This window comes from Oenanthe melanoleuca, chromosome 2 (genome assembly GCF_029582105.1).
Source record: "Oenanthe melanoleuca isolate GR-GAL-2019-014 chromosome 2, OMel1.0, whole genome shotgun sequence".
Taxonomy (NCBI): Eukaryota; Metazoa; Chordata; class Aves; order Passeriformes; family Muscicapidae; genus Oenanthe; species Oenanthe melanoleuca.
Genome location: NC_079335.1, coordinates 19,960,968 through 19,983,971, shown reverse-complemented (window position 1 = coordinate 19,983,971; position 23,004 = coordinate 19,960,968). Strand labels below are relative to the sequence as shown.

The window sequence follows — 23,004 nt, the reverse complement described above, 5'->3', positions numbered from 1 at the left end:
GAATATGGTTTTCTGCTGAAGGAAGGTTGGTTTATATTAGATATGAGAAGGTTTTTACAATGTGGGAGGTAAAATGCTGGTGAGAGAGGTGGTGGAGTGGCATTCTGAGCAACCCATCAAGTTGAAGGTGTTCCTGCCCATAGCAGGGGTTTGGACTAGATGAGCTTTAAAGATCCATTCCATCCCAAACCATTGTATGGTTCCATGATATTAATACCACTTCAGAGTTTACAGCTCTTCCCACACAGAACATGGGAATGACTCAGAAATAGCTCAGTCCTTCATTAGGCAGGTATATAAAGAAGTACTTTTACAAAATTGAGATCCCAGTGTGCCAGAAAGGAGTAATTTAAGTTAAGATTTCTGAGAAAGAAGCAGTTGATGTTTTAAAATTGAAAAATAATAGTGTGAATTTTTTCTGACTTCTAGATTTTTTTTCTTTAAGAAACAAAGGTACATTTTAAAAATGTTTCCTGCATTTTTTCTGTCACTAATTTTCAGTCAAAATGTGTCTGAGGTAGAGATTTCTTTGAGAAATCAGAGTCAATTAAGGCTGATAAAAATGAAATTGATTTAAAAAAAATAAAGATACACAGGATTATCTTCTTTTTACTTAGATTTTGACAATTATATTCCTAATTAAATAACTTCATTGAAATGAGCAACACCATTAGCTAGAATAGTGAAATTTTGTGACTATATCACTGAAAATCATGGAAAGTGTTATTAAACTGATGAGGAACTAGGAAGTATAATACAGTTTGGGCAAAAGTATATCTTTATTTTAAATAGTAGGAAATGAAAAAGTAGAATTTTTAATTTTTTACTGATTGTTATCCTGAATTTAAATGAAATTATAGACTTTGTATCTTTGCTTGAAGACCATGACTTTAAAGTAAGCACTGATACATTGGAGACAACAAATAAGTAAGCAACCTAATACATTTTTGGAAAGAGCTGACAGGAGAAAATGTGGCTCCTTTTTTTTGCTGGTCATGATCTGGCTTTTTAAAGCTGATAAAATTCCAGTGGAGTGTTTTGTTATGGGCATTTGAGATTTAGATACATTGCTTCATATTTGTTAAGTGTTTGTTTTCAAGTGGCAAGATTTGTAGTGACAAAATCAGCACTGACATGGTCCTCAAAGTTTCTAATACTTTTTTCATTCATTCATTCATTCATTCATTCATTCATTCATTCATTCATTCATTCATCTCTTTCAGTGGGTTCAGGAACTTGTTTTTAGAGAATCTGGTTTAAACTGTTTTAGATCAAAGCATTCATCAAAACTGTTTATAATTCTGTATAGGATAAACCTGAGGAGGAATGAAGAGAACTTGCTTTTTGTTCTGTCTTTATTTCCTGTGCAAGGAAATAAAATATTTGGCACTTTCTTTAGAGTAAGTCTTACAACTTTCTAATCTTATTAATACTTAAATATTAATACTTATTAATACTTAAAACACAGACAAATAACTTATATTTAAAAATTCATTCAGAAACCTTCACCAGTCCTAAGAACCTTTTTCTAAAACAATTCTATATAAAATTACAGCGGAAAAGATAAAAAGCAATTATCTTAGGGCAGTATTCTCAATCCCTTTATTTTACTGCACTTAAAAGTTCCTATTCCCCAGTTTTTTTCACCATGTTCTGAAGTAATCAACATTGTGATTCCAGTCAGGAGAGGCCTAGGTGTTGATGATAATGTTTTCTGTCACTTTTTTTGTGAAAATTTCACTGTTGTAAGAGAGAGAAGGCTTTTCTCATTTTACTTCTGCCGTTCTGAAGAGGTCCTGGCCTTACCAAGTTCTGTATTATTTCTAAACCATCAGTGTTGTTGGTCTGTACCTCCACAGCACCTGACAACTTTGTCATCTGGAACTGAAAAAATGTGAGAAATATTTAGAAGCCATAAGTTGCTTTAACCTCTGCCTTTTTGCTATTGGAAATATCTGTTTGGGGAAACTCTTACCCTGTCCTGGACACTTGATGCAAGCTGATTTTTTGTCTTATGAAGAAACAAACTCAGTCTCATTAAGATTTTCATGGTCTGTGTATGCTGTGTGGTTTTTTTTTTTTTTTTTTTTTTTTTTAACAAAGAAATGTGTTAATATCTACATCACTGAAATTTGGAAAAAAATCCCCCTTTTAGAAAGAGACTCACAAAAACTATAGAATATTTCCTGTACTTAGAATACCTCTGACAAAAGTCTCCTGTACCAGCTATTATATAGGATCCTTTTCTGAGACACCTCTTTGCTGTGTCTTTCAGTTGGCAACTTAGATCTTCCTGAATCCACTTGGGCCACTTGTGTGAGCCTGTTCTCTGATCCTGTTTCTCACATATCCCTTTGTCTGAGCTGCTCTCCTTTATCTTACTGCACTCCAACTGCACTCTTGTTTCCTTGATCATTAACAGGAAGCACCTCCTGCAGCAACAGGTGAACAAACTTCTTGGTGGAAATTGGATTGCCAAATGTATTTCAATACTAGGTTCTCCTTTTGCCTGTCAAAATTATCCTGCAATCAAGCCATGTCCTCTACTCAAAATACGTTACCCAGCTTTATTTTCAATGTTTTCAAGACTGTCATGATGTGACATGAGAATGTAGTCAGTTTTTGCATTTTACATCAGTTTTTAAATCTGATGTTGAGGGATTTATTTTTTTTATTTTTTTATTTTTTTTGTCTTGCAATGCCCATTGGCTTATTTTCTCATGCACGGATCATTGGCATAGCCCACAGTGTTCAAGGAAAGGGGAATGCCTTCCTAGGAACTGCCAATCTCCTTTTTCAGCTTCTGCTTGAAATTTAATGGGAAAATAGAAATAAAGCAATATCATGTGATGTAGCTTCAAAATGGTCTTAGCTATTTCAATCCAATGGCTACATGGGGGTTTAGATCCATGTAAGGAGACTTTTCTTTTGTTGTCTATGCTCCATTTGCACTCAGATATGTTTCTTGCTTAAGAATGTAGAGATAACTATGAAAGTGAGTCTGAAATTATTTTTGCAGTCATATTTGTACTTCTGTATTAGATGAGCAAGGGTTTATATGCCCAAAAGCTTGAATAATTTTTTCACCCTCAAGAGTCAGTATAAAAGACACTAGTTCTTCCTATAAACTTTGTCCTTTAAATATACACTATGGTGGTGTAATTTTACATTACAGAAATTAGAAGTAGCTGGTTTGGTTTTAGATGGTACTGAATTTCTGAAAAGTGCTAGAGGTAATTTAGAGAGAGTCTGGTGAAATTAGAGTGATCAGTTTTTGTTTTGCTAGCTATTTTTCCCATCCTGATAGCACTAGAAATTTATCTTTTAACTTCAAATTTTTCAAAATAGATTTGTTTTCCATTGAAATTGTTCTTCAAGCTGTCCTAAAATAATCTTGTCTTAAAACATATGGAAACCTTGCTATAACAACAAAAACTAGCACATCAATAAATTTTCACTTTTGTTCAAATTAATAGAGCAAGAGCAATTACAAATAGCAATTCTGGAATTAGAAGATGAAACAGTTCTTGAGCAGTAAGTTTTATTTGCCATCTGTTGCAGTATTCAGAAACATTACCATATGCTATTAAGTTCCAGGTGTAGACCTTTATCAAAGGTAGCTCAGCAAATTCCTCATTTGAGTCCCAGGTGTGTAACAGCACACCTAGGACTCTTTGGACACAGTTAGACATTATGGCACAGCAGGGGATAGTATAAATATTTAATTATCTAGGTTCAGCTTCAGTGGCTGGAAACCAGTGCCTATATATATAAATAATGAAGACATTGCTAGTAATAGAGTAAAGCAGCAAACTCCCAAGGTGGTTTTTTTCCCCCTTTCAACTCTTAGAGCTTTATTTAGATAGTGTCTTCAAGGAACAGTTTAGTGGTAGGTTGAGGAATTAAAGGAAAAAGGCCTTGTATCTGAGTTAATATCTGTTTGCTCTTTAGATCTGCTGTGTGAAAAAAGGAACTGGTATGGCCATTATTTGTTCATATATGAAATATTACATGCACAGACAAGACAGTTACTCAGCTCAGTATGGGTGCACTTATGTAGGCAGTTTTAGCAGATGTTGAACTTCAGTGCATTCAAGGAAAAAATTAAATAAATGTGAAAAATTCTGTTTTTAAAACAAGATGTCACTATGAACTATAAACAGGGTATTCAAAAATGAAAACTTCCTTGATTTGAATTATTATAAAGATACCTTCATTCAGCACCAAGAAGATCTACAGAAAAGCCTGGATTTCAGGTAGCTAATTCAATTTCATTCAGTTTACATGTGTTACTGTTTGTGGCTTTTTGAGAATAAGTTTCATGTAGTTCACAAGCCCTTTTTAGCATTTTAGATCTGCAAGAAATAAAATACCAATGTTTTCTAAGCCAAATGAATATTAAAAGGATTTCTATGGGGGATAATATGCTATCACAAAATAAATCCCTACAATGTTTTAATACTGATAGAATCCAGATGTATCTTTGTTAATGAAAATGGGAATCTGAGTAAATTGTTTTACTATGAATACATTTACATCCCATTTATCTTTAAATGTTTAAAGTTGGTCAGTGTTAATCACTAGTGTTCATTTAACCTGTTCATCTTTCAGTTTCAGTGTAATTGCTACATAACTCTAGAGTCATGACCTGTGTAATTAAGGTTGTACTTGCTCTCAGATACTTGGTCATGTGATTATGAAAGATGATATTTATTGCTGCTAATGATTTGGATTTCTTACTGTTTTAGATAAGCAAAGTCTGGGATCTTTGTAAGAGATTAGAATAGTTTAACCTCTACATCAAAGATAGGGTTCAAATGCCTATTTTTCCCAATGTGTGCAATTGCCTTGTGTCTTTGCATTCAACATTAGTTAATTTTTAGATTATAACACCATGATGATTATCTGTTTTTTAATAATTTGGTTTTGCTGTGTAGGTGTGAAGCAAATTCCTCCTACTTTGCTTCAAATTATTTTTTAGTTTTATCTGATCCTTATGACTTCTATTTATTATTGACATCATTGTGAGTGGCCAAAGAAAACTTTCTGTGTAGTGAATGTCTGGCCTCAGTAACTGGAGAGGACCATGATTGTTTGCATTTTTCTTAACATTGTTGTATAACAAAAAGTGAAAATTAGTTAAAAATTTAGATTCAGACACCAATCTCAAGTACTCACTAAAAAGGTCTAAAAAGCTATACTTTATTCAAGAGAAAGTGCTTTATTAATATTGACTATGTTGCAAAAGATTTTTTTTTTTTGTCATGATTTATGTTTCCAGAGTCCTTTTAGATTAATATGATTGTTTTTGTTTTATAGCTTATTCATCTATTTATCTTAACTGGCTATTTATAAAAGAGTTTGAAATAAAATAGCTATGATCCTAGAATGTTAGAATTCTGTAATTTTATTGTACCATAACCTTAAAAAAATGCTATAGCTATATTTAGTATTATGAATGGTGTTCTGATACTGTCATAGGTGAGGGTTTGTTCATGCCCCAAGTCCATGGAATGGCTGCCTGCTGTGTCCTTGCTCAAAGGAGAGCATGCCACCAGTTACAGCCTACATTTGGAGTTAGGGAAGAAAAGGAGAGCTTTATCAGAGAGAAGTAAACCACCCTCTTCACTTTCCATGGACTTAAAATGTGGATTAGGTCTGGTCCAGAATTGAGAATTAAAGCACATACAACATTGTCTTCTGAGGAGATTAAAAATTCTTTAATAAAGAAACCATTGTGTCAGGATTTACTCTCAACAAAAGTGCCTGTTTAACCACTTTTCTTTCTAAAGCCTCAGACATTGTCTTGCCCATTTGTATAGGCTGCATGTGGTGGCTTCACAGAGCTTCCTTCAACATTACCTATAGTGAATATTGAAAAAAACTATTGAAAAGGGAGAAGCAGAAGCCTCATGTGGAGATGTATCAATCGTAAGATTCAGTGGTTTAACAGGCTAAATTGATAGGAGCTCCCAGCTGTGGGTTGGAATGTAAAACACAGCCTGTTTAGAAAGAATTCCAAACTACCTGCTCTTTTTAAGGCAAATTCTATGTCCTTGCTAAGACACAGAGTTTCCAGGATATACTTCCAGAAAGCTTTTTCTTCTTGTGGGAGCTTCAAATACTGATGCAAAGTTTTTCAAGACAAAATTATTTTTATAATTCTGTAATAATAAGTCTACTACTTAGTTGTTAGCTGCATATTGAAATTGCACTATGGGTTCTTTTTTGAAGAGGAATTCAGTTATTCATGTTCTCCAAGAGACTTTGTGCATGACTGTTTGCTGTTCTTGCTTCACCTGGATTCTCATATTAAGAGTTAGGAAGAACATGAAGGACTTATTAAAGTATAACTGCTTTGCACTGTCAGTTCACATACACAGAATATGTATGTGAAGAGTTCTATCATGATATATTTAACTTTTCCTGCAAGAGGGAATGATACCAAAGAACTATAAAGCAGGAAGTGGTCATTAAACTGTAGGTACAATTATCTGAGTGAATTTGAAATAGAAATAAGTTTAGGGAAGGTGATAATTCTCACTAATAACACTTTCAAAGCCTGCTAATTTGTACTAGCAGAGAAGGGGAAGTATTCACCTAGCTGCCACTGCTGATGGAGCAGCATATGTGGAATTCATAGCTGTTTTAAAGTAAGAAATAATTATGGAAGCACATAAAATGTGGAAGCACATAAATATGTCATATATATATATAAATTAGAAGTATTGGCAGTTTACCATATTTGCTTCCTAACAAAGGGGATCATTTTACATTTAATTAAAAATAAAAAAAAAAAGAGCTTTATTTCATTGTTCCTTTTTTCCTTTTGTTAAATATGATTGTTCTCTCCATCATATTGACAGGCATATATACCTGACTGTGTAAGGTGTCACTAAGTCTGTTGCTTTTTTTTACCCTTAGTCTATTCTATATTGAAATTCATGAAACAAACATACTGACATATACATATACTTTTTAAAAAATATTAGGTTTTCTTACTATTCTGTGCATCTATTGCAGGCAGCTGTTGTAGTATGAGCTCAGTGTAGGTTTCCAAGCTGGATAGCACAGCATGGAGAATGGAGGAGGGAGATGGTTGTCCCACCATTTCATGAGCTGGTGTGGCCTCACTGAGAGCCGTGTGCAGTTTGAGGTACCACACTGTACAAAGGACATCAGACTATTACAGTGAGTCCAGGGGAAGGAAATTAAAGTGGTGAAAATTTCCAAGGGCAAGACTTTTGAGTGGTGGCTGAGGTCACTTGGCTTGTCCTGGTTGGAGGTGTTGGAGGGGTGACCTCATTGCAGTCTGTGGCTTCCTCACAGGCATGGGGAGGGATAGTGGGCTGGGAGCTTCAGATTGAAAATTAGGAAAAGTTTTTTCACCCATATGGTGGTTGGTCAGTGGAACAGCCTCCCCAGAGATCTGGACATAGCACCAAGGCTGTTCCAGGAGCATCTGGATAATGCTTACAAGTGATATGGTTCAGTTGTAGGCAGTCCTTTGAGGAGCTGGGAGTTGGAGTCCATGCTCCTTATGGATCCCTTCCAGCTCAACATATTCTATGATTCTCTATATATTTTACATTTTGTCTGAGAGTTGTGCTGCTGTGACTACAGGCAGCAAGTTCATGTAAAGTTGAAGAATGTTTATGTGAGACTCGATATAGCAGTAACTACATGATAAGCATCTCAATTTTTCTATTACCATTATGTTACATTTCATTAGAGTTGGATCTTCCATTTTTCTCAGACAATTTCAGTAATGAATGATGACACAGATGATGTAAATGGTGTAATTCTGTTGATTTCGATTTAGTGCCATCTGCATGCAGACCCCAGGCTTATTGTGGTCCTCTCACATTTCCTTCCTTTTGGTCTCATGTTGATGTTGATATTGTGTCTTATATTTATAAATAACTTGTGAACACTTAGTGCCATTCATCTTCAGACAATTTACAAGTGTTAATTGATGAATATGCTCAGCACCTCTGGGCTGTAGATAATTTGTTATTTTTATTAGCTAGTCCCTTAATGAAGCTGTGACATTAGTACAGATTTTTGAACACAAAGAGGCATAAATAACATCTAATTGAGACTTGTAGGAAACAAAATTCACAAAATGAAGTCACTTTATGATATTTAAATATTATTTAACATTGTCTTTGAGAACAGAAGTCTTGATAAAATAACTTGAAAGTGCCATTTGGATTGTTTCTACTATGTCCAAAATTTGTTGGAAAACAAATATTTAGTATAATAATATCTCATAATAATTAATTTTTATTAAAATAATTAAAATATGGTAATAATATTTTATTTTAAAAACCCTTAATATTTTCAGACATTCAGTATTTGTGTAAGAGCCATTAGTGTCATTCACTTCGCTAGAAAAATTTTGAAGATTAATTATTTTAATGCCTATTTGTATTTCCTTATTGCAACTAAAACTGCCTATTTTTTACCAAAAATTTGTCTTTTCTCTGTCACAAATTTTTAAACTGTGAGCAAAGTTGCTCTAACAACAGCCTTTACAGAGAGAATTATTTTTTGAGGAATTAAGGGAAAAAGTAGGCAAAAACAATTGGACTGAGGAGTTCAAGTAACTTGTTGTTGTGCAGGGAAGGCTGAGTTAGTGTAAAAGAAAACTAACTTTTTTGCAGAAGCTTAAATTATAGTAGACCAACAGAAATTACTGGTTAAACTGGAACAATGAGGGTTAATTGAATAAAGAAATGGAGAGGAAAGCTAGATGTGTTCCTCAAGCCTTAGTACTGGGGAAGACCTTTAATATTTTCACTAGTGGCCTTGGCATAGAGAACAAGAAAGCTGTAATTAAATACACTGGTTTCACAAAGTTGGATACTTATCAGCACAGGGGAGCAATGGGATACTGCACAATAGAGAGCCGGATGACCTTCTGAACTCCTGCAGTGAAAATGAGTGTGATAAAATACCACTAAGTGCAAAATCAGGAATTTAAGAACTAGTAAGGCTTTCTTCTCTGAACTACAGGCCAGGGACTCCTGTGTGATCAACAATCCTGAATTCTGCTTTCTGTAGCAGGGTAACTGAGTGCAAGCTGCTTGTTAGGAGCAGTTTTTGCTCCATGCTGTTCTCCTGCACGGTGTGCTGGCATTGTCTGGGAGATGCTGGTTAGCAAGGGCTGACTGTGCCAGGAATCACAGGAATTAGCAGGCAATCCTGGGCCAGCACCTGGCCCTGTGACAGGGTTATGTCTTGCTAGTATAGGCATAGTCTCAAAGAGCAAAATCGATTTGGTCTTGAGAAATAAAAGCAGAGAGTATGTGATTGGTCACTATAAAAACACCAGGCAGCAAACACTGAGGAGAGAAAGGAGCTATGTACACTTAATGATGATACTGGTACAAGAATAAACAGCAATAAACTGTTTTGGAATATGTGAGCACTGGAAATGGAAATTTTTTCCATTGTAGCTGTAGGACTTGGAAAAGCATTTTGACAGATACCAGGCTCATTATTTATAGTTAATTTTAAGAAAGTTTATTATATTATGAAGTTCAAAAAAATATAATTTCTTTGAAACAGCAGGCAACTGGAAGCAATCCATGAGGTTTCTTACTATCCAGTATACTTAATGAGCTTAAGTTTGCTAAGAAAAGTGCAGGAACTGTGTGCTCAAGTTCTTTTGCTTTTCTGAGACTGTTAAAAATCTGAAAATTTGGTACAAATGTAGCTTGGTCAACTGTACATTCTCAGTATACTGAGTAATTATTCAGATTTCCAAGGTTAAAGACATCCTTTGTGAACAGTGTTGTTAACTCTGTTCACTTAGAGTAGGTTTATTTCATACCAAATCCAGTGCACTTATTTAATAAACCCTCATGGTCCTCTGGAGTAGTGTGTAGGTTTATGAATTCCATCTTGGAAGCAGTGCAGGTGTTTTTGTTGAGACATAGGACTGACCAGTTGGTACTATGTCCAAAGCACACTTAGTGCCACAATAGCCATTTTCTTACTGGAAGTCTGTACACCATTCCAGTTCTTCATGAAAACTGATGAAGGAGCTAAGTAAGGTCAATATGTCACTGTGTGGGAATTATGCACTGTCTTCATTGGCATGGACTGGACACTTTTGAGTTGTGCCTGTGCCATAATGAAAAAACCCAAATTATTGCCTTTACAGACCTTAAGTATCAGCTATTAAATGAATATAAAATATCAGAATATTATTAATATTAAATGAATTACAATTATTAATTATTATTCATTATATTAATATTAAACATCAGAATATCAGATATTTTATACATGAACTTCTTTTTATACAATGTACTTTAGGAAGGATGTGCTTTGGCTTATATTAATGCAGCTAGATTAGGTTCTAACAGTTTTTAGTCCTACTTCCTACTGTGCATGTAGAGGGGTTGAAAAAAAGTATGAACAAAATTGCTAGTATGTGTCTTAAGGATAGTTAAAGGGTGATGCAAAAGAGATACCCTGTCCATTAGAATAAAGCCACATTAGAACAAAAGTGTACCTTTTAAAAATTAAAATGATATGATTTTCTCTTATGCTTGAAAGACAGTGTCATGTAAATATGTCCTGTATCATATGCATGCACAAGGAATGGTACATTTATTTCACTCTGACTTGGTTGTTTATGGCCATTATAACTTTTCATAGGTGATGTATCCATTCTCTACAGAGTCAAGAGCAAATATAATCACTCTCCTAGTACAAAGAATTTTTGTAGTGCAAATACACATATCCCTTAAAATATATGTAAAGATATTTGTCTCATACCGGTATTATAGACTTTCCCACTTTTCTTAGCTGGTGTTAGAATTCTTGTGATATTTAATACAATTTAGGGGGATAGGTATCCATATGTCATTACAGATAAAAGACAAATATTACAGCAGTTTTGGCATTCAGTCAAACTGATCATAACATAGAAATGAAAGTCAGTACCATAGCACAGACTAGTGGCATAGCAAAATAGTGAAAAAAACAGGTAATCTTTATCAACTTTTAAAAAAGTCACAAATTCAGAGATTAACTTTGCTCATGTACTCTACTTCATTGACTAAATGTGTTAATGTAACAGAAGGAAATGGAAAGGGGACTTGTCTGTACAGTCAGAACAGTAAAAAGAGATGGAAGACTTTCTGTTTCATTAAAGTTGTAACCAGACTCTGCTGCTTACAATGTATGAGCATAAAGATTTATTCCATTCACTCCAAAATAATGATTTTATGTCTTTAAAATAGATCTCAGCAGCTGCAAAAGATGCATCTGTATTCTGGACCCAAACCACTAGAATTATGTCTCTATAGAGAAATCATACAGACATTGCAAAAGCCTCTGTGTTTCCAAAAAATATAAATGTTGGCTATGGATAGGGTATGCTATATATAAATCTTCCACAGTCATAGACACTTTCATGAAAAAGGAATGTCAACCCAGAAATTGTTTTAAAGGAAACAACTTATAGAAAACAGCACAAATTTTCCCTCACCAGTAGTGGAAGTCAGTACTCTTGGCTGTAAGAGAGAACACAGACTTCAGATGGGGAGAGCAAAAGGGAATTACTGGGTTTTTTAGTGCAAACATGAGGCATGTTTTGGTAGTGTATAGAACCAAGTAGACAAGATTTTCTGGGTTTTTTTTTTCTAGAAGTCTTCTAGTCTGATTTGAGGAAGATTGATTTCTAACCAATAAATAGTGTACTGAAAAGTTTTACTTCTGACAGGGACAATTAACAACATTGCTATTTTGCTGGAAAATTTTGAGAGATCTTAATGTATTCTGAAAGAAAACCCAATAACCAGAAAAGCAGTTCCATCTCATTTTCTGGGGAGATGATATTCAAAGGGATCCTCACAGTTCCAGACCCAGGACACTCACTTATTCAACTTACAGTTCCATGGAAACTATGATTCAATACTTTTTTTACTGGTAACAAATTAGGGGGAAAAAAAAAGACTAGCAGTAATGTGTTTGCAATCATGATTAGTGACCTTGATGACCCAAGCAGAGTTTTTCTACTCTTCCTTTTATCTCTTCCTTCTTTTCAGTGCTGTAGTCTTATTATCTTGTATAATTTTTATAGAATTGTATCCTGCATGACATATGAGAGCCAAAAAACCCAACAAAGACATATGAAATTTACTTAAGATTTCTACTAGCAGCAAGCACAGCAATTAGTATAATGCTAATATATATTAGATGCTTCTGCCAAGCAGGTGGACTCTAATAGATTTGCTGAAATACTGCTGAAATGGAAGCCTTCCACTACAATTTTTCACCTCAGCACAGCTGTAATTTGAAGTAATATTGTAAAGACTGATGAGGATTTGGTGTAATTATTTCTTGGGTTGTAGAGTTAAAGCTATCAAACTCAAACTTATGCATAATCGAATATACTGAGCCTTTTAATCTAATCTTAAATAAAATCAGATTTCCATTTTCTTCTCAGGATTTAGTGTTAGGCCACCTATAACTGTGCTTACAGGAACAGTGAGTGATGTTTTTTAAGGTAGCTGTCTTTTCAAATGGTCTATCTGAAAATACTAAAATGAATGTCATACTATATCCTTTTATTAAATTGTGTTTTGTTTTCACTTGAAATATCTGTGAATGTAATTTATTGATAAATATATTTCCCATTTATTGAAGTTAAAGTAGTATGTCAAATATGTTTTGAAGAATTTTTTCTAAGAACAAAAAATTCAATATCTTTTTTTAGGACAATGTAAAGAAATTATATTTTTGTGCATTATTTATTTCTGGTATGTAGATGTGAAATGGCTGATTACTGTAGGTTTTGCAGAATTTGTTTCATGGGCCCATGTAATAATAAGTGCTAGAACTATGTGATGAAAGCTGCTGGGCAGTGTTAGAAGTGGGAGCATATTATGAATAATCTTGCCAAAAATAGTGAAGAAATCAAAAGTGAATTAGAACTTTTTAGTTCACTCTGTAGAACTAACCTTTGAGAATGGAAAGCAGATGGAGGCTTTAAGGTAAATGTGTCTAATCCAAAACTGAAATACTTCTTTTTGGTGTTGTATATATAAAAAGAGAAATTATTCTTTGAAAACATGGATGGAAGGGGTAATGTGAAAATGTCAGGTATGTTTAGTATGCTCTTTTCAGCAATGAGAAGCTGATTTGAACTGACCTGCAGCAATGCCTGTTGTATGCACTAGGTGGTGTTTCAGCCTTTCCTATGGAAAAGCACATCCCGATCCACTGCCATAGCGCCTGGAATTCTAGTTTTGAGCTAGTGCTTAACGTTGGAGAGGAGATTTTTTCCCCCCTGTTTTCCTTTTCAAATGGGCAGTGTTCTCGCGTGGAGGATTGACACCCACAAATTGCAACACTGATTTTTGTGTACAAATATGCTCATGGCTGTTTTTTGGAGGGTGGTTAGGAGAGCTGCAAGTGTGTGCAGTAGGTAGTGTGCCTACCCTGGAGTGCAGATTTCTGATGTCAGAGGTTAGTCTTTTTTTATTTCTATTTCCTCACAGCTTTGTCAGAATGCACATATTGAGCATGCAGTTCACTCCTGTGGTCTTTGCTCCTCTGCAGTGCTGCTGTCACAGTCCCAGTCAAGGCTCTGTCCTGGCAGGGACCTGCAGGGACAGACCTGCTTCTGCATGTGTGTGAGCTGCTGAGCCCTCTGTCCCGGGCTCCTGGGGCAGAAGAGAAGTCCTGTCCAGGAGCATCCCACCTTCCTGTCTGTGCTCTTAGGACACCATCTTACAAGGGTCTGTCATTTAATTGAGAGGTCTGCACTACAAATTACCAGTATTTTCTAAATTGCAAGAATGCTTCTACATGCTGCCATAAGATGGGGAAGGCAATTTTGCTCAGTACTGGCTGAGGGCTTGTAATTTTTGTGCTCACTGAAAGCACAAACATTTCTGTCTGTATGGCAGTTCCCATTCTTCTCACTCTGTGTGATTATTTCAAGCTAAAATTATGTTAGGGTTAACACTATGAAATCCTGCATGCTAAAGTTGGAAATAAGACTTTATCTGAAGTGTGACATGTAATTATCATTAAACGCTCCTAGAAAAGCAGGAAAAAAAATCTGCAAAATTTATAAACCTATGCATTTCAAATGCTATGTGTTTGATTTTATTTTTCAATCTGAAATACTCTAAATATCAGGAATCAGATTAGGTTAGGAGTACTCTTCCTGATTCTACTTTTAGAGGAGGTGATAGGAAATCTTATTAATTCAGAGGGAACTCTTATTCTGCTGAATCCATGAGAATAATGCTGGTCATCCTGGAATCCATTGTCTGGAGACAAAATTATGACTGTCAGGCAAGGAAAAAGCTGCCCACATGTTTTGACTGTAGTATCTAGTTTTTGTGTTATTTTGACATCTACTAAAAGAAGTGAAAATAGCAAATGAGAACTGTGGGGGATTTTATCTCATTTGTCATTCAGGTTGTTATATATTTGTATACTTACATAATTGTTTCACATCTGGTTCTTTCATTGCTCTGACACATACATGAAAAGTTTAGAACTACTTTCAGCTGTGTACAGACCCAGCAGAAATATTAAAGCCTTTTAATTTCTATTGATTAAAGAGAGCAAAAATATTTCTGTCTTGGGCTCTGAAATTTTACTTTGGTGCTTTCTCATGTATTTTCTAACTTGATTAGCAAAGGTAAAAGAGACCAGTTCTTAAATTTGTGTTTGAATGATGTCCAGGCCTGAAGCATACACAGTTTTGACCTTTGAATGCCCTCTAAGGGCATTCTCTAACATACCTTAGAGAACAAGCTTCTCTTGGGAAGTCTCTTTGTTTTTGCCCTCAGTGCTTTGGTGGTTTCTTCTGTCTCATTGATGGAAGCAGACATGAGTTCCTATAAATGATATCAGCCCTATAAAAAGAGAAGAAGGAAGTTTACTAGGATGGGGTGTACCACCACCATTAAATGGGCAAGTGATGCTTCTTTTCCTCCTCCAGCCCAACAGTTTGTGATTGAGAGAGTTGGTGACTTTAGTTTGAATAAGAACCTTGCATCCAAGTAACCTTCTATATGAAGCTCTCATTGAAAGATTTTTGTGAGATTTGACTAGAGAGCATGGCCCAAATTATCTCTTAGATAGCAGCCTGAAGAATGAAAGCAAGATACAGATTGCAACTTCTGAAACCTTTTCTAGAGGACTGAGCCTTATGTATTGTGGAGGCAGAAACTACATCTTCCATATAATTCCATGGGGCTGGCTGCATTTAAAAGAATGATGAACATTGATGTAAGCTTTTGCATGTCCTATACTCTAAACCATTGAAAAAAAGGCAGTTTGCTGTAGGATTAGACTGGAGAAATGATAACTAGACATTCAAGGAATGTACAGTAAAATTGGTACAATTTTTGTCTGTGAACTCAGACAAAAATCTATAAAGGGAAGAGAAAGAAAAGGCTTAAGAAAAATGAAGATTAAGGAGTGAAGGATGAAACTTGTAGTGAATGAATACTATTTACAATCCAAATTTTGGATTTACACAATAATCAGTTTGAATGGTCCAATGTATGCATGACTGGTGTGTTGTATTTGATTCACTGCATTGGTTTATTCTCATATAGTCTAATAACTGAATGTTCTCATGAAATTAACTTACAGATAGTTGGTGTTGTTGATTTCCTGAACTGCCATGAGGCTAAGATGATCAGATACAAAAGCTTTGCAAAGAAGTACATTTTAGAAAATTAAAAAATTTCGTTTCTGGATATGCAGGATCACACAACTGGGAAGCTGTAATAATTTTAATAATTTAGTAAGCATATAGTGAAAGCTAAATTTTGGGTCTGAAGTGGAGAGAAACACCACCTTATAAATTGTGTTATTTTAGTTATAAAATGGCTCTAATTTAAAATTGCTTTGAAATTGAAGTCACTTCTTGAAGTTAGCATCTTCATGTAAGCATCAGATATAGACCACCATGGAAGAAAATCAGCAGAGCATTTTGGAGAATTACAAAATTACTTGTTTGCAGGAGCAGATGACCTTTTCTAAAGTTCCTTACTCTTAGTGAGAGAATTAAAATGGATTAAAAATTTAATGATTTTTTAATTAATTTTTCTATCATCCTCAAATTATAGTGTTAATTTTCAAAGCTTATATTTATTACCATTGGAACCTCAGTATTAGAACCTTTGCATTTATATTGCTAGTATCTGTTGTTCTTCCTTGTATTACAAATAGTGGAAAAAAAAAACCGCTGAAAGCATTTTTGTTGTGTTTTTTTTTTCCTAAAACTAGATATACCAAGGTTGTACAGACATATTTTATTGTATTGTAGCTAAGATATTGTAATTTTAATATAATTAAAACTGCAATTTTTTTACCTTTGGAAATGATAACAGTCAATTGATGTGTGCTTGCTGAAAACGTTGTATTCAGTGTTTACAAGCTAATGGATTTTACATTTAAATATGTCTGAACAGGTAATGTGGGTATGTAACTTGTGCCGAAAACAACAAGAAATCCTCACAAAATCAGGAGCCTGGTTCTATAACAGTGGATCACATGCACCACAGCAGCCAGACCAAGAAGGAATTAGAGCTCTGAGGAATGAGGAAGCACCTCAAGAGAAAAAAGCAAAACTGCAGGAGCATCCACAGTACCAGGGACCACCAGGTGACATATCCACACAAGCTTTGGACAAAAACAGATCTCAAGGGCTCACAAGACAAGACTCCATTAAGAATGGTTCAACAGTAAAGCATCAAGTAACAAGTGACACATCAGACAGGTAAGAAAGTATTTAATGATTATCTTGATAAGATCTGATGATTTATGCTATAAATTTGATATTAGCTTTTAAAATTTTGTCTTTTTTTTCCCCTGTAGCCTATAAAATATATACTAGGTATTTTGAAGCAGCACTGAGAAGTCTTTTGTTGGTTTCAGATGGTCATAGCCAGTGTGTGCTCTTCATTTCTTACTGAAAAAATGTGGTACATGCCAGCTGCACTGTGGCAGAGTTTGTCCATGTGCTTGTGACTTTGTCAAATTACAGTCATTGTTCTGTGCAGAATGTTACCATATTTCTTTCGTGGTCACTGCTGTATAGCAAATCTGAAATAGGACTCAAGAAGGCAGATTAATGGAAGACAGCATCTGTTCAGACTACTGATTAAAACATCTGGTTGTACTTGCAGTATATAGTATTGAGGATGGTGAAATCTTTCTGTAATGACCTGAGCCTTTTCATGGTTTCTCAGTTTCCTTCTGTTAGCTACTGTCATAAGTATAAATATTTTTTCCTTCCTTGGCTTATCTTAGTGTTGCTTATGTTGTTTGAAACTGTAACTCTATCAGTGCTAATATAGTATGAGTTGGTTTAGCCAGAGGCTGAAGCAGGAACTTCCATCCCTTTTTCTTGATGTGATTAAACCAAAAGGGACCAGAAAACTCTCAACAATCTCAGTGGCCAGGTTTTATGGGAACACAAAAAAAAAAAAACCGGTTTCATTGAAGGAATTTAATTTTTTCATAAACAGCACTGGTATAGAACTTTAAATATGATGGGAAGGGAAAGATGAGAGTGAGGTTGCTCAGGTGTTTCCATGGAAATGATATCCTCACGTGTGTGTGAGAGACCTCTAGCTGCCTTGGAATTTGGCAGCCAGAGCAGTGAAATCTGGCAGCTTTTCTCTGCTGCCCAGATATGACCTCATTACAGCATTTATTCTGAGAGCTTGGAAAATGTTAGATGTGTATAGTATGTTTTACATTTAGTATACTAAAATAGTTTTCCTTTTTCCTTGCCTCTTGTATTCTGCCATATTTTAGTTCCTGTTTTTGGTTTTACATGAGAACAAACTGAATGCAATTAATCAAACCTTTTTTAGTTTAACTCGTTCTGTCTATTGCTGTTTGCTCTGATTTCAGCTGGGTTCAGTACTTAGTTCTCCTGAGTGCTCCTCAGTTACATGTGTAATCTCTGAAAAACACAGCTGGCACCCTAACCTGAAAATAGAGAGCAGGAGAGACAGACTGATTCTCTTGTGGTTCATTTTTCCGCTTAATTTCTCTAGGAAATTGATATAATAGATAATGTGATAATAAGAAAATCTCAAACCCTTGTTAGCAACAACAATTTAACTCTGAAAGCATTTTCATATTATATGCATGAAGAAATATGGAGGGAGAGAGTTAATATATATTAATTATATTATATATAAATATATAATTGAGATATGCAATGCACCTTTACCCTAAGTAGACTTAAATCATAAACATGGACAGTCTGGAGTAATATTTTCCGTTGGGAGGAATTGTAGGCTTTGTGCCTGAAATCAGAACAATTTTGCTGATATTGATCACTTCTACTTGATATATTATTTAAGTTCAGATAGTTTTATTTGGATAATAATACTGATATATGCTACTGAAGGATAGAGGGTCTTTTGAATAATTTTACTCCCTAATGTTCCCTACATAGACAGTTTTTTCTGGACCTAATGAAAAAATTCTTCCGTGATGTCCATTCAAAGTCTTTCTTTGACTTACTGGTCAAATGGCCTTTAGAGGAGAATATCAACAGCTCTGAGAAAAAATACCCCAGAATTCACTGGTGGGGAGAGCCTTTAAGTGTAGATCTCTGTGTGCTGTGGTGCCATTGCTATTCTCATCAATAATACCAGAAAGGCTTAAAATTTGTGTTAATTTTGGCTGGGGTAGAGTTAATTTTCTTCACAGTGGCTGGTATGGGGCTGTGTTTTGGGTTGTGCTGAGCACAGGGTTGATCATATAAGGATGTTGTTGTTATTGCTGAGCCAAGGGCTTTTCTGCTTCTCATACTGTCAACCCTGGTGAGGAAGTTAGGGGTGCATGGGAGGTTGGGAGGAGACACAACACCTGTCCTGAGATGAGACAGGTGACCCAAACCGGCCAAAGTTTGCTCAGTAACTAAAGTGGCGTGAAGAAGGAGGAAGGGGGAACATTTTCTATTCTTAAACTAGGTGCCTGCAGAAATTGAGCAACTGACAAGTATGTTAGACCATTTGTCTACATGGAGGAATTCTTTGAGAAATACTTGGCCATTTGAAATGTCAAAAATAATAAGGAAATAGACAAAAAAAGTTTCAAGAATTTGGAAGTGATTGTTGCTTGCCTTGCACAATGACAATAATGGAAGTAAGTAGAAAGTGAGAACTATATTTTGTGTCTTATTTTTCATCCCAAGAATACTAGTTTTGGCACAAAAAATAATTTAAAGTGGTAAAAACAATAACCACTTATGAAAAGAAAGGTATTGCTAAGACTTTATACAGTTGGGTTATGATTTGAATAGAAAGGAAAAATATATTCTTTTTGTCCAATGATTTTTGCTCTTTTTGTAGCTTCCTTGGGTCTTGCAGCAATCATTGCTAAGAAGTTCTTTGAATCAAGTATCATATGTCTTATCTTGGTCATCTGGAGACATGTTGGTCACAGAGTAAAGGGCAACATTCACTCCTTTAATCTCAAGATCATCAATGTCCTTTCTGTCTCGTTCCTTAATGTGTCTTTTCTGGTTGTGCTTTTTTGTTTTTCCATCCTTGAGTAGTACTCACCATATTTTTTCCCTGTTTTCTTTACTAGTGTTATTCTTCATTAAAATTTTATTGTTTCAGCCATTAGACTAGTATTCTGTTTCCTTGATGTAAGCAACAGTCACATTTGCAATTGATAGATCACAGCCTGTTTACACAGATACCTTATTATAGATCTTCTCTGATCTGTAGTTTGTTGTCTGAAGAAGCCTGGGATGATTTTGGATTGCACATTCTCCAAGGCCATGTTTCTTATGTTGGATCCATTACAGAAAAAAGTAAAGTGTAAAAAAAAGTTCAGAAGTAAGTTGTACTTACCAAGAGCAGAACAGTTTTTCATTACTGTTTTCATGTAGTGCTTATAATGGAATCCAGCAAGACTTAAACTGCAACCTTAAAATCATCTAGATCCTCCCCACCTGCCATGGGCAAGGACACCTTCCACTGCACCACTGCTCAAAGCCCCATCCAGCCTGGCCTTGAGCATTTCCAGAGATGGGGCATCCACAGCTTTTCTGGTCATCCTGTTCCTGTGCCTCACTACCCTCACAGTAAAGATTTTCTTCCTTATTCTAGCCTAAATACCCTCTTGCAGTTTAAATTCTTTACCACAGTATTTACAATCTGTCCTTTTACTGCTTTTTATGTAGAAAACCTGTGGGTAAGGCAGGGGCAGCAGGCACATGTGTATGATGCACTAAATGACCATGGTGTATTTTACATTGTTTGAGGTGAGACTAATGTAATTTGTCCCACATGGAGGTTTTGAGCTAAGCACAGTTGACTGTAATCCTGTGTAGTGGTTTTCAGACTTAACCTTGTGTGCAGCTTGTATGAATGCTGATACAGTGTAATACTAGCTTCCCTGAAAAATGCAAAATTATGTGAATCCAAGAAATGTGAAATATTATTTTAAGTAATCCATAGACTCAGAAGGTCTATTCTGAGGTCTGCTGAGCACAGATGGTAGATTTGTAGCTGCAGTTCTTTGATTTGCAGTTTCACATTAATTCTGGATTAGGCAAAGGGGTCAGATTTTGTTTTATTTTCATCAAGATCTTTCCTATAGTCTTTTTTTCCCACGATCTCAGTACACATCATACAATATGTCTTTTATTTCTAGCAGGAAAAATAATTTGTCATTCTGCAGCAGGCAATCAGCTTGTGAAATGGTTGGTTTCTTCGTTCCAAAGCCTATGTTTTTAATGTCCTGTTAAAATATGTACAACATCCTAAAATTAAAATCTGGGAAATAAGGAACCTAATGCATATATGAAGCTTTTTTGTCATTGTTTGCCTGAATTGTTAGATCTTTGTTCAGTGTTGCCATACTAAGCTTTTAAGATAATTTTTCTTACTCTCAGTAGGATCTATTGTAAAGCCATTTCAGTAATTTTCCATATATTCAGTGTTTTAAAATTTAAATATTTTGTGACATTCCAGAGGTGTTGCTTCACAAACCTTTATTCTGTACATATACATATCTCTCTAAAAGTAGTAAACAACTCATGCATCTTCCCAAAGCAAGGTTACAATGACACAGCTATTAATATATATCTGAAATGGTGTTGTGTAGTTCAGGTAGATGTGAACTTTTCAGGGTTTAAAAAAATTATTATTTTCCCTAATCTGTATTTTATGAATTCAAAATGTTCTTCAGAATTTGAAAATGATGACTTTAATTTTACAATATATATTTTTCATGCATTAGATTAGTGGAAGAAAAACTTTCTCAAAGATATTTTTCATGAGATTCAATAAAAAAAAGAAAGTGAGAATATTGTGAGGATGTTCATTTTCATGTGTCATGAGTCAATTTATTCCTGCTACATCTATCAGAAGGCAAGCCTTGTCACAAAAAGAGAATTGGTTCTTGGTATAGGAAAAGACCATGATCTGTAAGCTCATGATCTGAAGGAAGACTAATAAATAAAGCTGCCGGAACCCTTTTCAGATTAACTGTGAGGATATGAGATTAAATCATAAAAACCAGAACGAAAACAACAAATTGAGAGAGTGAGCAGCTGCAGAGTTGCACAACAGTGGTATTTATTTTCCAGGCCAGCAGACACAGCAAAGATATATCCTACTTCCCTCTTCCTTGTCTTCTCCTGTCAGAGACACATATGTATTTGGGGGTTTATTTTCTATCAACCCTCTTACCTCAGGGGAAAAAAGAAAAAGGATTTTTAGGGTGGTTTCCAGGCACTATATAGGAGGCTTGGAGAATGCATTTTATTCTGAATAAGAAATGCAAACAAGAGGCTACTTGGGTATGAAGGTGCAGGATTTGTGCATGTATTCTTTATGAAATGTATACTGGTGCTTCCCACATATAAAGGCTTTATTCCATTGTGTTACCAATGGAAGCAGTGCTGAAAGTGGTTTCCTGTGTCCCTTTCCTTCCATTCTTGGGAGGAATGCCAGTATGAGCTGGCAGCGTAGGATCTGTTTTTTGGGACTGCATTTGAGGATGTCTGAGTGTGAACAGAGAAGAAAAAAGAGACCAAAACAAGAGAAAAAGGGAGGAGAGAGGAAAAAAGCAAGCATAAGTGAGACAAGAAACATGAAAGAGCAGCATGAATTTAAAAATGAAAATGTGTGTCCATCTGTTTCATGTTTATATCTTTTTAAAATGATTCTTCTCTAATTGTTGGCTCATGAACAACTGACACTGAGTACAGAACTTATGGTAGTTGATTGCAATTTAAAATATGGCAATGTAACATTAAGGTCAGACAATTATGCTTCCTTTGGAAAACCTGAAAACTGCCCGTTTCTTGAGATTATCACCATTCTTCTGCTGCCACACTTATGACATGTCACTGTAGTGCAACCTCTGCTTTTGATTGTTGCTATTTCTGAGTACCTGAGTTGTTGTGGAGACTAAGCAAATTCGAAAGCACAGTATTTTACCTGATTCTCAAGTAAAATTCAGTTATTTTAACTTTTTTGCCTATTTTTTTTTTACCTGCTGAAATATTTAAAGAGAGTGAGAAATATTGAAATAATTTTGTAGAGACAGTATTTAAATTGTGTTGGTGTTCAAGAGTCAGACTGATAGAGCTGTTTGTAGATTTGTACATGCTCAGAGAACAGTGTCTCTAAACCTTTTAGAATTCTTTATGTAAGGCATAAAAAATACGATTTTTAAAAAGAATTTTTACCACCAAAGTAGCAAAACCCCTACAATTGTTGATAAGCATAATTATATTCTTTCACTTAATGAATAAATTTAATACTTTATACTAGAAATGTGCAGGTTGAGTTTAAAATGGAATCAATATTCTTTTCCATGCATGACTGCAAAGGCCTCCCAGTGACTTTCCCTGTGCTAGCACAGGATGCAAAGGGCTTTAGTACCCTACAGTAGTTTTAACATGTTAACTAAAGATTTAAGTTTTACAGGATTTGAACTGCATCTAAATAAGGTTTTATATTTGTC

The 23,004-nt window shown here is 35.1% G+C and overlaps 1 protein-coding gene across 3 annotated transcripts in view; it reads left to right on the top strand.

Moving 5' to 3' along the window:
• Positions 1-23,004, top strand: part of RIMS2 (regulating synaptic membrane exocytosis 2) — a 449,695-nt gene that overhangs the window by 94,968 nt on the left and 331,723 nt on the right. For all 3 annotated transcript variants that reach the window (XM_056484738.1, XM_056484743.1, XM_056484739.1), the window contains one exon: positions 16,464-16,771. In XM_056484738.1, coding sequence (XP_056340713.1) covers positions 16,464-16,771 — 308 coding nt within the window. The remainder of the gene's footprint in view (positions 1-16,463; positions 16,772-23,004) is intronic.